The sequence below is a fragment of the Macadamia integrifolia genome, chromosome 14, assembly GCF_013358625.1.
Source record: "Macadamia integrifolia cultivar HAES 741 chromosome 14, SCU_Mint_v3, whole genome shotgun sequence".
NCBI classification, from domain to species: Eukaryota; Viridiplantae; Streptophyta; class Magnoliopsida; order Proteales; family Proteaceae; genus Macadamia; species Macadamia integrifolia.
This window is the reverse complement of record NC_056570.1, coordinates 13,183,499-13,197,320: the sequence shown is the minus strand read 5'-3', so window position 1 is coordinate 13,197,320 and position 13,822 is coordinate 13,183,499. Positions and strand designations below refer to the sequence as shown.

General features: G+C 35.2%; 1 protein-coding gene across 2 annotated transcripts; it reads right to left on the bottom strand.

Moving 5' to 3' along the window:
• Nucleotides 1–4,354: 4,354 nt before the first annotated feature.
• Nucleotides 4,355–6,649, bottom strand: LOC122061070 (photosynthetic NDH subunit of subcomplex B 5, chloroplastic-like). 2 transcript variants are annotated; one of them, XM_042624235.1, is made up of 6 exons: nucleotides 6,334–6,649; nucleotides 6,173–6,233; nucleotides 5,213–5,275; nucleotides 5,070–5,128; nucleotides 4,731–4,976; nucleotides 4,355–4,618 (listed from the first exon to the last, which is right to left on the bottom strand). In XM_042624235.1, the coding sequence occupies exons 1-5, from the start codon at nucleotides 6,571–6,573 to the stop codon at nucleotides 4,746–4,748; spliced, it is 654 nt and encodes a 217-aa protein (XP_042480169.1). In that variant the 5' UTR covers nucleotides 6,574–6,649; the 3' UTR covers nucleotides 4,355–4,618; nucleotides 4,731–4,745. The 2 variants fall into 2 exon arrangements, with proteins under 2 accessions (XP_042480169.1, XP_042480170.1); XM_042624236.1 differs by having other exon boundaries at nucleotides 4,355–4,613.
• Nucleotides 6,650–13,822: the final 7,173 nt, after the last annotated feature.

The following is a 13,822-nucleotide window of genomic DNA, read 5'->3' as shown; positions in this document are numbered from 1 at the left end:
AGGACAGATTAATGGACAAGAAGTCACTGGGCAGAATCGCAGTGATTAAATTCTTGGTAGAAACAGATCCAGAAGTAAGAGTAATCAAATACTCAACATTTAATATTTAGATGGAGCTGAAAATTTGATAGAATAAGGCTCATACCCTGCAGAGTAAGTGTTCAAAATTTCATAACGATCCAACAGTTGGATCTACAGGAACTGATTAAGGAGAGAATTAGTAACTAGGGAAGTCAAGCAATAGAAAGTAAACAAACACAGCAGTATCTCCCAATCTGATGACCAGATGTACACCCATTCCTGGTTGAATTGAGTCCTATAAGAGGCGAAGAATCCCTCCAAATATTAGCCCAATCTGAAGGATAGATGGGCTGAAATCAGAATAGAACAGAAATTTCTATTGCAGGAGTGTAACAGAGAACAAATCTGGGCAGAAACTGAGATGATTAATAATTGAAATAATAACAATAAGAGAGGGAAGGATGTGTGTAGAATCGAACCCTCAAAGACTCAGTTTCCGAATACCTTGAACATCACCTACTCAGGAACTGTGTTGTTGGTAAAACTTAGAGAAGAAGTTGGAGAGAAGAAATAGAAGAATAAGATAACAAGAGGACAGAATGACCTGGTTTCACAACCGAAGGCCAAGGGAGGCTTTTCCACCACCCAACCAAGGATTCACCACCTTGGAATTCCAGCTACTTCTTCAAAATAGGGGACTTATTCTTTTGCCAAAAATCGATGGGGATGTTCTCCCTTACTTGTATTCATAAAATAGAGTAAACCAATTATAAAAAATAGAACTCTCCATGCCTTTATATTCATAGGTCTGTAAATATCTGAGTGGACAAGTTCTAGAGGTTGGATAGCTCAGACTGCCTTTCCAAAAGGCTTCCAATGAGCCATACCTACTAGATAGGGCTCGCACACAAAGAGTGACTTTAGCAAGTGGGCCTAAAAGGCATTTTCTAGCTAACCTAGTCATCTTGTCTCGCCTTATGTTTCCCAATCTAGCATGCCATGTAATAGATTCAGAATTATCACATGTATTAACTACATAAGAAACAGATGAAGCAAAATCAATTGAATATAATTTAAAAAATCCATCAAATAAGGATCCACGTCCAACAAAAGTACCACTCAAATAAAACTCTGAAGTGCAACCGTCAATGTGGAAAGAATATCCTAAAGGTAAAAATGCAGAAACTGAAAGTAGATTATGTTGAATATCCGATGTGTAAAGTACATCATGAAGAAACAAGGTGCATCCAATACGCATCTTGAGTTGATAAGTACCAACTCCTCGAACTGCTTCACTGATACCGTTCCCTATGAACACATTCTGGGATCCAGCTGGAATTCTGCGATAATCTACAAAACCCCTTTGATCTAGCGCTATATGTTTTGTTGCTCCTGTATCCACAATCCAATCAGATTGTGTATGGAAAATCAAAACATGGGTACAAACAAAAGTACAGAGAAAGCGGGGTAGAAATGGTACCTGCTTCGGCTCAGTGCAATCACGAGCGAAGTGCCCCATCTTCTGGTAGTTGTAGCATTTGACCTTAAATAAATCTTTCTTTCCACCACGGTTGCCTCTTTTGCATTTGGCGGGCTTGCCTTCTTTTGGAGTCTAGTTTTAAGCCATACCCTGATTTCTTGGGTTACCCTGTCCTTTGCCTTTGAACTTGCTTTTGCTTCCCTGGGTGACTAGGACAGTTACATGGTTCGCCTCTTGGCATTCTACCTCAAGTTCCACATGTTGAACAACATCAGAAAAATTTCTAATGTTGTCATTGTGTGTGAGAACGAGCTTTATGGGGTTCCAAGAATCGAGTAATGTCCTAATGACAGCTTGAACTTGCTGCTCATCAGTGAGAGTGGTTCCGGCATCTTTTAGCTTCCGAATCATGTTCTTGATCACCCTAAGGTGTTCAAGCATAGTGTGTTTAGGATCCATCTTATACATCTCAAACTTCAAGGTCATACCCCTTAACCTTGTAGTAGATGTACCTTCGAAGTCAATGTTTAGCTGGTCCCACATGGACTTTGCCGTGGTGTGTTTCTCATAATCATTAATCAACTCATCATGCATAGCGCTTAATATAATAAAGCACGTACTGCGATCTTTACTCACCCACTAATTATAAGCTTTTATATCACGATGATGCTGAGTGGTAGTACCCTCAGCTGGTTTGCCCATAACATTGGTCAAATACTCAAGATAGTTTTGCTCATTAAGCAAATATTAAATCTTTCGATGCCACATGTCATAGTTGGGTCCAGTCAATTTGTCACCCTTGGTGAAGTCCGCAACAACATGATTAGTGGTCATATCACTACACACAAGAATGTGCAAGGTAAACATTAGGTACACATTAAGAATTTGTTCTAGAAACCGTAATTAAAATTAATGGTTCCTTACAACACACGGTGAGACCAAAAATTTCGCTAAGCTTATAATCAAATCTCATATGTTTGGGTCAGGGACATATAATTTTAATCGATTTCGAATAAATATATTGAGAATTAGATATCTCCAATCCAAAAAACTGCGCCATACAAACAGATGCGCATGGGTCCCACATAGGAACCCGATTGGTACTTAATGTGGCATGTCGAGGTAGTATAAGTGTATGATATGCAGTGCAGGGCGCTTTCCATTTACAAGGCTTCTCAAAAAATTAATTTCATTGTCCCAAAAATAATTACATTCTTTAAAAATCCTACTACATCAATCTACTAGTAGGGAGCGTCGTACTTTACATCATGCATGAAGACTACCTCTAATGTACATACATGAACATGCCCACTTAAATTAAATACCAATCATGATCTCCAACCTAGATAAAAATAAATAAATAAATATCCATGGGGTCCGTGGGTGGGGATCGACCTCGGATCCCAAGAAGTGGAGCGAGTCCCAAGTCAAAATCGTCATGGGAGGGTATAATGATTTGCCAATACATATACATATACATATACATGCTAAAACACATCTCAAAGCAATAATATGTCTGGCCTCAGTATAGCTTTCCTCGCAGTGGAATGGATCGGGTTGCACCATGCGTCGATTTACAAGAACAGCGACGAATGAAAAAGTTACGACGATCTCGCTAGGCAATGGCTATGTAATATTCCACCCTCCAAATCTAAGGATTACAATGGAGATCCTTGGAGACACCCACTCTCAATTGGAAGAGATAGAAGAGAATAGGGAGAAAGAAATTATGTCAAAACTTTAATTGGCTTTGTAGCCAAAACCCTATTATTTATAGAGAATTGGCTAGCTAGGGTTCCCAATCCTAGTGGGTCTATGATTACCCCAAGTGGGCGACCCATGTAGAAACCGGGTCAAAACCCAATCTGACCCATATTAATTAGCAGTTTGGTGGAAGACATAGGCCTAACATGGATAGTTGAATTGGTTGGTTGATGGTTGGTTGTGCTTGTAAAGGATGTAGCCAACAGATGAAGAGGAGCAGGATTGGAAAGAAGTACTGGTTCAGTACTTCATCTACCAGAGACCAAACTACTACAGGATATGAACAGGGGGAATAGGTCATGGATTTTAGTACACCACCCTCTCCCTCCACCAAAAAAAAAAGGTAATGAATTCAATTATCGTGGACTTATACGGAGTAGATTTATTTTAGTGGGTATAAACCTTGGTTGTATTTTATACATATTAGGCCTTCGATCTAATAAATTTTCATTATAATGGGCTACTTTAATGAATCTAAAACATTGATAATTGGTAAGTTATTAATTTTTTTTTTTGGTAAATACTTTATTAGTTTAGTTTGAATGTCTACCATTTTTATATAAATGTTGAGGTGTCCCCATTGCTAGGGACTATTATGCATCCTGGGATGGTATACCTCAAAGAAATCTGCTTAGGCTGTCATCCAAACCCCCCCCCCTTTTTTGGAGTCCGGATCAGGTCCTCGTACAATGTTTGATCCACACTTGGACTCCACTCAAAATTTTAAAAGAAGAAAGAGATCAAGTTGAGTCCAAGTGTGGATCAAACCTCGTATGAGGCGAGGACCTGATCCATACTCCATTTTTTAACTCTCTATTCTTTTACTTCTTTATGCTTGTTTTCCAGATCACTTCTTGGGTATATTAGAGGAAAAAAATGTCCAAAGTTACTATGAGAAACAAACTTGCTTTCAAGATTGGATGCCTCCTTTAGAGATCAAGTTGTCATTCTTATGGCCCTTCACTCTTATTGGTACCTTGGCATATTACTCCTAGAATTCCTTACCATTCACAAAATTGTCAGGATTTCACTAATCAATAAACATTCAAGAACCTAGACCTGAAACTACTACTAACATTATTTTGTCTATTATTCCCATAAGAATATGAAAAAGCATTTATATGAAAAGTGAAGTTCTAACAAATTTTTGTGATGATAATTTACAAAATTCTACCCTATGAATTTCCGTACATAAATGAATAGTGACATTCGATATTAACAGATGTATAAACAAAACCTTCATGATCTCAATCGAAATGTGTTCCATTACACCTACCTTCATCTGCAGAAACAACCTCAGCAATATATCCAACACGAATGTACAACCCTCTGAAAGGATCTCCTAATTCTGTCCTGCATAATTTTCTCACCATTTACCTTAAGCTCTGCATATTAAAAAGCCGGGGGGGGGGGGGGGGGGGGGGGGAAGGGTTGAGAATGAAAGAAGAATACATAGTGGAACTACCTGTGTGCTAAATGTTTATCTTTTTTCTATGTTGTCTTTCTTCACAGTGAAATCCCAAAGGTCACCATATTTCTCATTGAAATCCCATATGTCCATTGTGTTGTAATCAGCTATTAGTTTATCACGAGCTCCCCTCTCCATATTGTAGATTTGAGGCTCAAAGTTATGGGGTTTATCTGGTTTTCCCATCTCAATCATGCAAAATATTACCACAAAAACGGCTGCTCCAATGAATAAGTAGTCCCCCTGCAAGACAGGAGATCAGAATGGCAAAGATATAATGACAATGTTTCATGAACTGGATTTAGTATTCTTTCATAAAACAAGTCTCTATATTACCGGGACATGGTATGCATAACCAAGAGCCACTGCAGGAGGGAAAATCCATGAAATGAGACCTACCAAAGAAAAGGAGAGAATGATATTAGCACCATTTGTACTCACATGCTACTGAGTTATCGACATTTATAAAGTATTACTACCCTGGAAACCCGTAGGGGGCTCTGTAGCTGCATAATCTTCTGCAATTGCTCCCCAAAAGGTTCCTGCAATTGAGGAGAAAAAACAAATCAAAGGGCTAATTATACTAGTGGGTTTTCTCTGTTAGGAAGAAAGGCACAACCTAATCTCTAGCATGATTACACTTCAGGGAAGAAAATCCATAAACTCATCAATCAAACCTCTTCTTCCCTTTTGAATAAAGAATTTTACAAGACTAGTCCTGTAGAACCAGCCATGTTTTGTATGAATCAGAAAGCTTGGAAATTACAAAACATTACATACACAAAACAAGTGTAACTGAGATGAGGATGTAAAGAAAAATGTGCCATTAGAATAGAAAGAATGATACTTGGAATCCAAAATACAGCAACAACTCAGCCTTATCCCAAATAAATGGGCTCAGCTACATGGATCCTTACCATCCAATGAGCATGTCTTTCCTCACCACTTCTCCTAAGGCTATTTTAGGTCTTCCCCTAGCTTCTTTAGCTCACTCAATCTTAATCAAATCACTCCTCCATACTGGAGTAGCCAAAGGCCTCTGTTGAACATGATCATGCCACCTCAAACAACTTTTTCGTAGCTTATCATGTATCAGACCTATTCCCAAATCAGCTATAATATGATCATTTCTTACTTTATCCTTCGTAGTCTACTTGAAATCATTGGAACGATCACCCGATGGTTCAAAATTTGGCTATGTTTTTTCTCTGTTCTTCACTTGAGGACTAATAAAACAAAAATGTATAGAGTTTCGAAAGAATCCCTTACAGTGAAGTAAAAACAGAGTTCAAGCAATTCAGTGAATACTACAACAGCTTCTTGAATGAACTTCCATTGTAATAAATTTAACACTACAATCCCGAGAGGATCCCAAAAAAGGGTTAGAGACGTTTCATCTAGCAAAACTACTGGAACAAAATTGAGATCCAAAGTAACACCTTTTTCATGGCCCTCATGATAAGTATGGTGCCCATCGTACTCTCCATAAACATAATCTTCCTGAAGTTCAATACATAAAACCATTGAAAAATCAAAACATTCCACACAAAAAAAATCAGGTAAAAAAAAAAAAAAAAAAACAGATAACCCAGTCGCTTACAGGACTGACTCCATTAGTCCTCCAACGATCAACTTTGTCTTCGTTGAGATCCGGTTCTATCTCAGACAATCCAGCCGCATTCAATCTCGTGGAACCATTGGGGCTTCGCCCGAAGCTGAGGTGAAGAGATCTCAAGGTTTTGGAAGGAACCCTAACCACAACTTCAGGAGATGATCTTGAGATGATTATGGGGACTGGATTGGTGAAGAGAACTGAAGGTGTAGAAGAAGAAGTCGCCATTATCGCCTTCACAATTTTGATTAGCCCTTCCACTGCCCGCCTTTTTCATTTCCTTTCGTTTATTTCAATTTTAGAAGAACGAAATATAGCCGTTCTCCTCTTATCCGCAATGGATGGCGAATTGTCGATGGGCTCTGGTCCCACGTTAGGCCCACAACCCAGGAGTTGGGCTGGGCTGGCATCAGCCTGGGTAAGCGTATACCAAGGGTGCCAGTTGGACTATGCTAACTCCGGGCCTGTTCGTGTCTTTACTTTATAAATCAAATGGGCTGGATTATGGTTGGGAAATGATAGCAACCTGACGTGGGCTATGTTTAACACCAGTCCAACCAATAGTTGAATTGTTACTTATAGTGTATAAGATTAAGGCTCCGTTTGGTTACAAGGGAAATGCAAATTTTTGATGTAAAGTGAAATTTATTTTCTAAGGGAAATAAAATTTAGATGTTTGATTGCCGAGGAAATATATTTACAATGTGAAAAAAATTCCACTTAAATATTAAAATTTCCCTTTTCATTTCCCCACCAAAATAGGAAGAAAAATAAAAACCCTATTCACGATATCTTTCTCTCACCCTACTCGTGACTCACTTTCCCTGCCCTGCTCGCAACCCACTTTCCATGGCCTAGTAATTGAGACTCTCAACCCTTGGACTGGTTTTTTTTAGTTCCCTCGGTCTAGGAAGCGGTGGATTAAGGTTTAAAGCTTCTTTCCCTACGTTTTTATCCTCCACAGAGCCGCCTACATCCTGTTTGATCCATCCCATTTTCGGCGCCTGTGACTGAGAGAGCCAGAGAGCTTTCTTCTCAGATCAAGAGATTCAAGGTGAAGTAAGCGATGGGTCGTGTAATCCGAGCACAAACGAAGGGAGTAGGGTCTGCCTTCAAGTTACACACACCCCACCGCAAGCAGAACACAGATTTGAATTGAGAGGATTTTTAGGGCCAAAAGATATCTTCATTCTCACTCGGATAAGGAAGCTTTAAATATCAGGTTTGATTTCTTTCTCTATTTTGTTCCATTTCATTCTGTTCCATTTTATTTTGTTCGCTTCACCTCCTTAGTCCTCAACAAGCATAAAACTCACCTCAAGTGTTTGATGAAATGTGTCATAGAGATATTATATCCTGTAATACTGTATTAAGCATTTATGATTCCTGTTATGGCATTAGACTTCGATAATCAGGTAATCAGGAATCAGACTTACTGTATTTAGTCTGAATGTGTCATAGAGAGTAAAATTCCACATGGTCATTGATACATGAGCTGCAAGTCTCTGTGTTTATGAATTTCAACGGTAACATCTTCCTCTTATCACCTCAACAACACTGCTCCAAGATTGGAAATAGTTCATTCTAGTCGCTATGCCTTAAGTGGCCACCTGCACCCATACTTTCTCCCGCTTTGGCTTATCTCTCCGCACCCAAATACTAGAAAGATAGATGGCCTATTACGCCTATTACATGCAACTATAGGAGTTGGACGAGCTACATTATCTACTTATTTTCTGTCATTTATGTTTGGTCATCTATTTACTTAGTTATGTTTATATATTTATGTATCATGGGGTAATGGGAATGGTTAAGGAAGTTGTAGAGAGTATGGAATAGAGTTCTAAATGGGACCGGGACTGTAATTTTGTTTTTCAAGTCCTATTTAATTTGGTGGACATCTTAAATTACTAATAGATTGATATCTTTTATTGCTGCTAATAAACTTTGTTGTTTTAGGAATGGGTAAAGAAGAAGATAAATTAATAAGTTTTAAGTATTCACAGCATCATAATCTTATACTAAGTCGGAAAGATATGCTACCTGTGTTGTCACGCAAAACCATGAAACCCCCAAGTCTTCTGGCAAGAATGAGTGATCAAAAGGGAATACTCATGGAGTCCCAAGTTTAGTGGAAAAGCATCCAAATAAAGCATTTTGGGTTCTATGTTGCTACAGCTACAGAAAATTACTGTTGTCTTTAATACATGATGCATAATTCCCTGCAATTACTGGGTACAATATAAAAAACAGAATTATAAGCAAAACTATTACAAACCCAACCTTGGCTATCTACTTGACTGGATCAATTGACCACTCGGTCCGAATCACATCCATTTCTTGTGGTTTCTTTACAAGGGATTCATAGAAGTGCAACCAAGTTTATATAATGGTGTGCTTGAAGATGGTACTTAAAAAGGAGAGATCAAAATTGGCTTTAAATTCATAGCAAATGTATGCATTTCTGTTTTTCAAATATGTTTATTCATGGATTTATGTCAGCCCTTTGAATCTAGAATTAAACATAAGTCAGCATTTATGATCTCCTAATCTATAGGTAGAAGTGCAAAAGGAAACAAAAATATATACTAAGCTGGACAAGCAAAAACCAGGGTCTATATATGGAACATTCTTCAGTTTCTGGAGAATTCCTTGGTTGAAATTTTGAGTGCATATACATGTTAAGGACTGGTTGCTAATTTTCATTTTACTATCAAACCTGATTGGTTGAAAGGGGTGTAATTGGTTACAATTTAGCAAGTTTGGTTGGATTACTAGTTTTTTAAAATTTTAAATCTATTTTACATCAATTTGACATCCATCCAAACAACTATGGGAAATTAATTTCACTTCACTTCTGTTGCAACCAAACGACTCAAAAGGGAAAAAAAATTTCCTTCACTTCCCTTCCCTTTCCCATTTCCCTTGCAACCAAACGCAGCCTAAGGGAGTTAAAATCAAATCAAGACCGTTTACCAAAATTGAAACAAGTTGTTTACATCATAATCGTGACATCGTTTAATAAATAATTTTGTTTTGATTTGAAAATATGACCGTTTATTAACGGTTCGATTTTATTTTAGATTAGACATTAAATACACAACACTTTCGACTTCCTGATTACCTCACCTCAAATTAATGAAATTGTTTATGCTTCTTTGTAAAATCAATCATTCAAATTTAAAATAAATAAATAAATAAAAGAAGGAATAAGTTTATATTAAAATTTATTTGTCTTTTTATATGACAGTAAATTTATATTATATAATTGCTTATTATTATTTTACAATAGTAGGTTTTGAGTGCGAAATTTTCTATGAAATCATTTAGAAACCGTATAAGTGTTTGGTTAATGACTCGGTTTTAATTTAATTATCTGAAATTATTTAATAAACACTTCGATTTTGGTTTTGTACCTCTGATACTCTGAATCAAAATTTGAAACCACATAGTACCAAAGACCATGATTCAATTTGATCTAAGAATGTGATTCTATTAATCTCCTATGTTCCTTTGTCAATCTTTGGGTGATTGATGGGATCCTAACTTTTAAAGCCAAATTTGATGAAAATTAACTATGCACAGATGACCTCTAAATCTACAACTTATAATGAATAAAACCACAGATTACAAAACTACTGGATGCAAAGAGTTTTGATTTTGTAACTATACTAGAACTTAAATTGCTTTTATAAAAGAGTTGAATGGCAAACCAAGATCTATGTAGCCAACTATAGACATAACCCCCTACGAGCGCCAAAGGTGGCGTCTTAGGTCCCATAGATATGAATTTAAAAGGGGTCATCAAGATGTTTCCACCTCAAAACTATACCCACTCACTTTGAATGAGAGTAAATGGGTAAAATGAGAATCACCACCAAAATTAATGTCTAGGATCCAAAAATGCCCTGCCCATGGGAGAGAAACTATAAACTCCATGAATCAGCTATGGTCCACCCCAAGTTACTGGGTATGTTTCAATTTACAATTTGTAAATGTTAGGCACCAAGTTCAGATGGACAAATATTAGTATCCTTCTATTTAGACTATTCCTATTAACTACTCATAATCTAAATCACGAGTCTCTAAACTAGATAATTGGGTATTGTGAAGCCTAAACCAAGTGACTAAGTTTTGCTGAACTAAACTAAATGAACTAAAATAATTTGAAAGGTTTAACATGTTACGAAACCTACTTAGACTAATTACAAACAAATAAATTTAACCCTAAGTTGATGAAAAATTTAAACTAATTGGTAAAAACTTTTAATTAGCTAAAGCTTGAATTAAATAACTATAAAAACTACATTAGATTAACTACGATAAATGAATGTATTAATAAAAAAATAATTAACCTAATTACATGATTAAGTACATTATGAAACCTAATTTATTCTAATTTCACTAGCCCTAAGTGATGTGTTTAAGTGTATTATGAGATCCTAATTAAAACCAATGTGTTAAGGTTTTTAACTAAATTAACGCTAGCTTACCTATTTAAAATTATCATCCTTATGCTAATAACTAAATATATTTATACTAATTGTATTAAGTATATTGAGATTACTATACATTACATATCTACATAATATACTATGTTAAAGTGAGTTAAGTATACTAAGATTATACTAGATGCTATATTATAATTATATGAAATGAATTAAGATTACATTATACTAATATATATTATTGAGCAAAACTAATAAAATAACTATCACATAACTAATATAAACAACAACACAAATTTAAAATGAACTATACTAAAATGAGGAAGCTAAATATATACACTAATAAAGAGAAAATCACACCAATTAAACATATGAGTTTATCTAATGTTATGCCAAATAACTAAATACCATGCATTTAATTAAATATGCCATACTAAATACCTTATGCAAAAGAAATTATTTAAATCTAAACATTACTTCAAACCAAATATCTAATTTCACCATCTCAATTAACAAACAATCAACTAGTGAATGAAGAAAATCTTTGTATCAATTTCAGTTATAGCGAAATCAATCCGCGACTCCATTTAAGCATATTCAATCAAGGGAGAGTCATGCTAAGGGACGAATGCCAACAGTGATTGAACAAGTAAATATATATATATATTTTTTTTGATAACGTAATAAAAAAATTAATTCAGTATTAAAAAAGTAATAATAAATAATAAATTTTAGAATTTAATCTTTCATGAGCTAAATAATTAATACATGGTTAAGCTAATAAAACAATGTAGTAATGGACTGATGGAATCCGATCAAATAATTAATTAACTAACATGCAATAGATCATAAAATAATAAAACAATAACCTAATTAACTAAATGTTAACTAAGCAAGTTAAATTACTAAAGAAAGGGAAAAGAAAATTACCAATAATGTTGGGTATGCTTAGATATATAGGGAAGTAGAATCAGGTTGTGAAAAGATGCCCATGTCTCGACTCCACTTACCCATGTGTCTATTAAGAAAAGGCAAAAAAAAAAATAAATGTCACAGTCTTTACGTAACAAAGGATCCTCTCCACGTCATTGATAACAAATGGGAAAATTGGTAATTGAGATGGTGAGGTGAGATTTGAATGTAAGAAATAAGATTTGAGTGTATGAAATTCCCCTCAACCTGAATTTTGAAATCCCAACTAAACAAAATTAACTAACCAATCAAATTCCACCGGCACAAACCATGGGGCTTTATCTTCAAATTTGACCTTGCAACTCCAATCTCATTAATAATTCGATACATTCATCACTTGGAAGTCAAATAACTCATTAAAAAATTTCAATTCCATGGTTTTAAAATAATAAAAGATTTGGGTGTGACCTCACATCGAGGGCTTGAGCATTGGCTTATTCAGGAAAATTATTTTTCCCTTGATAAAAATTTATGACATGTGGACGATGTAAAAGTTTGATGGAACTTAATTATCATTGTCGAGAGGGTGAAAAAATTTAAGTGTCTACACAAACTCATTCAAATGAATGTCAAGATGCAGTAGAAGTTTCATCAAGTTGATTGCACACGATGTTTAATGAATACAAATATTTTAGAAACACATCCCTAAAATGATGCAAAAAATAATGGAAAAACAAGAACAAGCAATGCACACAGATTTACAAGGTTCAACAAAATTGCCGAACATCCTCGATGAAATGAGATCTTGCTTCACTATCAATGGAAAATAGGGACCGTTGTCTTACCTGTCAAGGCGCTTGCACCAGTTGGTTCAGTACTCCCTGGATTAAACTATGACGGAATACAAGACATCGTACACCAACAAATATATGGGCAACTGGATGAATAAGTGAAGAGATATGTTTTTAATATATGCCAATGATCGATTAATGATTGCCAAGTAGCAAAACATTTAAATAAAAAAAAGTTGAAACTACCAATAAATTACACGTGTAAAGAACAATATATGGAGATACAATGAAGTAAATGACATCCAATGGAAAACCAAAGACTGTATTTGAGGGTGAAATTTGACAGGTAATTAATTTAGATTATTTCGTAGATATCACACAGTTGATTTTCCATATCGCTCTAGGTATATATGTCTATTAAATAAATTATTTCTAAAATGACTTTCGAAAGATCTGTTTGCAATTAGGTTATGGATTCTTCAAGGATTTTGAAAATCCTCATGGGGATCCTTAAGTTTTATTGCATATTTTTTATTGGCAAAATGGTCGCAGTACGTGTAGAAAAATAGGAATATGAAACGTTTGAAGCTCGGTGAATGTTCACGTAAGTGATATGATTGACACGTGTTAAATATGTTAATCCTGCTAACAGAGCTGTAAACAGTTACAACTCTGTTTAATATTATTAATATTTAAATAAATAAATAATAAAAATCCCAATATAAGCGGACTTCTCTTTTCATTCCACTTAGAAATCTCGATCTTCTCTTTCTCTCTCTCGCCTTGCTTCTTCTTCAAGGTTGTTCCTTTTTTTCTTCTTCTTTTTCACTATTATCTAGTCTAGTTGAAGTTTTGTTTACCAATTTCAATGAAGATTTGCATCCATGGTAAATTCGCATAGGTTAATAATATCTACCCAATAAGTAATAATAAAATCCTAGATATTCAATAGTTTTGTTTACTTTATAAATTCAAATTTATCCTTTGCCATACATGCAAACTTAACTATCCAAATCCCTTCCCTGATGATTAAAATGTAAACATGGTATTTGGATATGTGGTATTTGGATATGTGTAGCCAAGTCTCTCATATGCTCAGTGCATGAAAATAGTTATGTTGATTTTTTTCTTATCTCATCATATTTTGAGGGAGAGAGAGAGAGAGAGAGAGAGAGAGAATTGAGATTTTCCAGCAAAATCGAAGGAGGAGTCCGCTTATATTGGATTTTTATTATTTATTTATTTATTTATATATTATAAAATAGTAGACAAGTTAAATAACCACGTCCGTCATCTCTCTACCCTAAAAACTATGAATCAGTTATA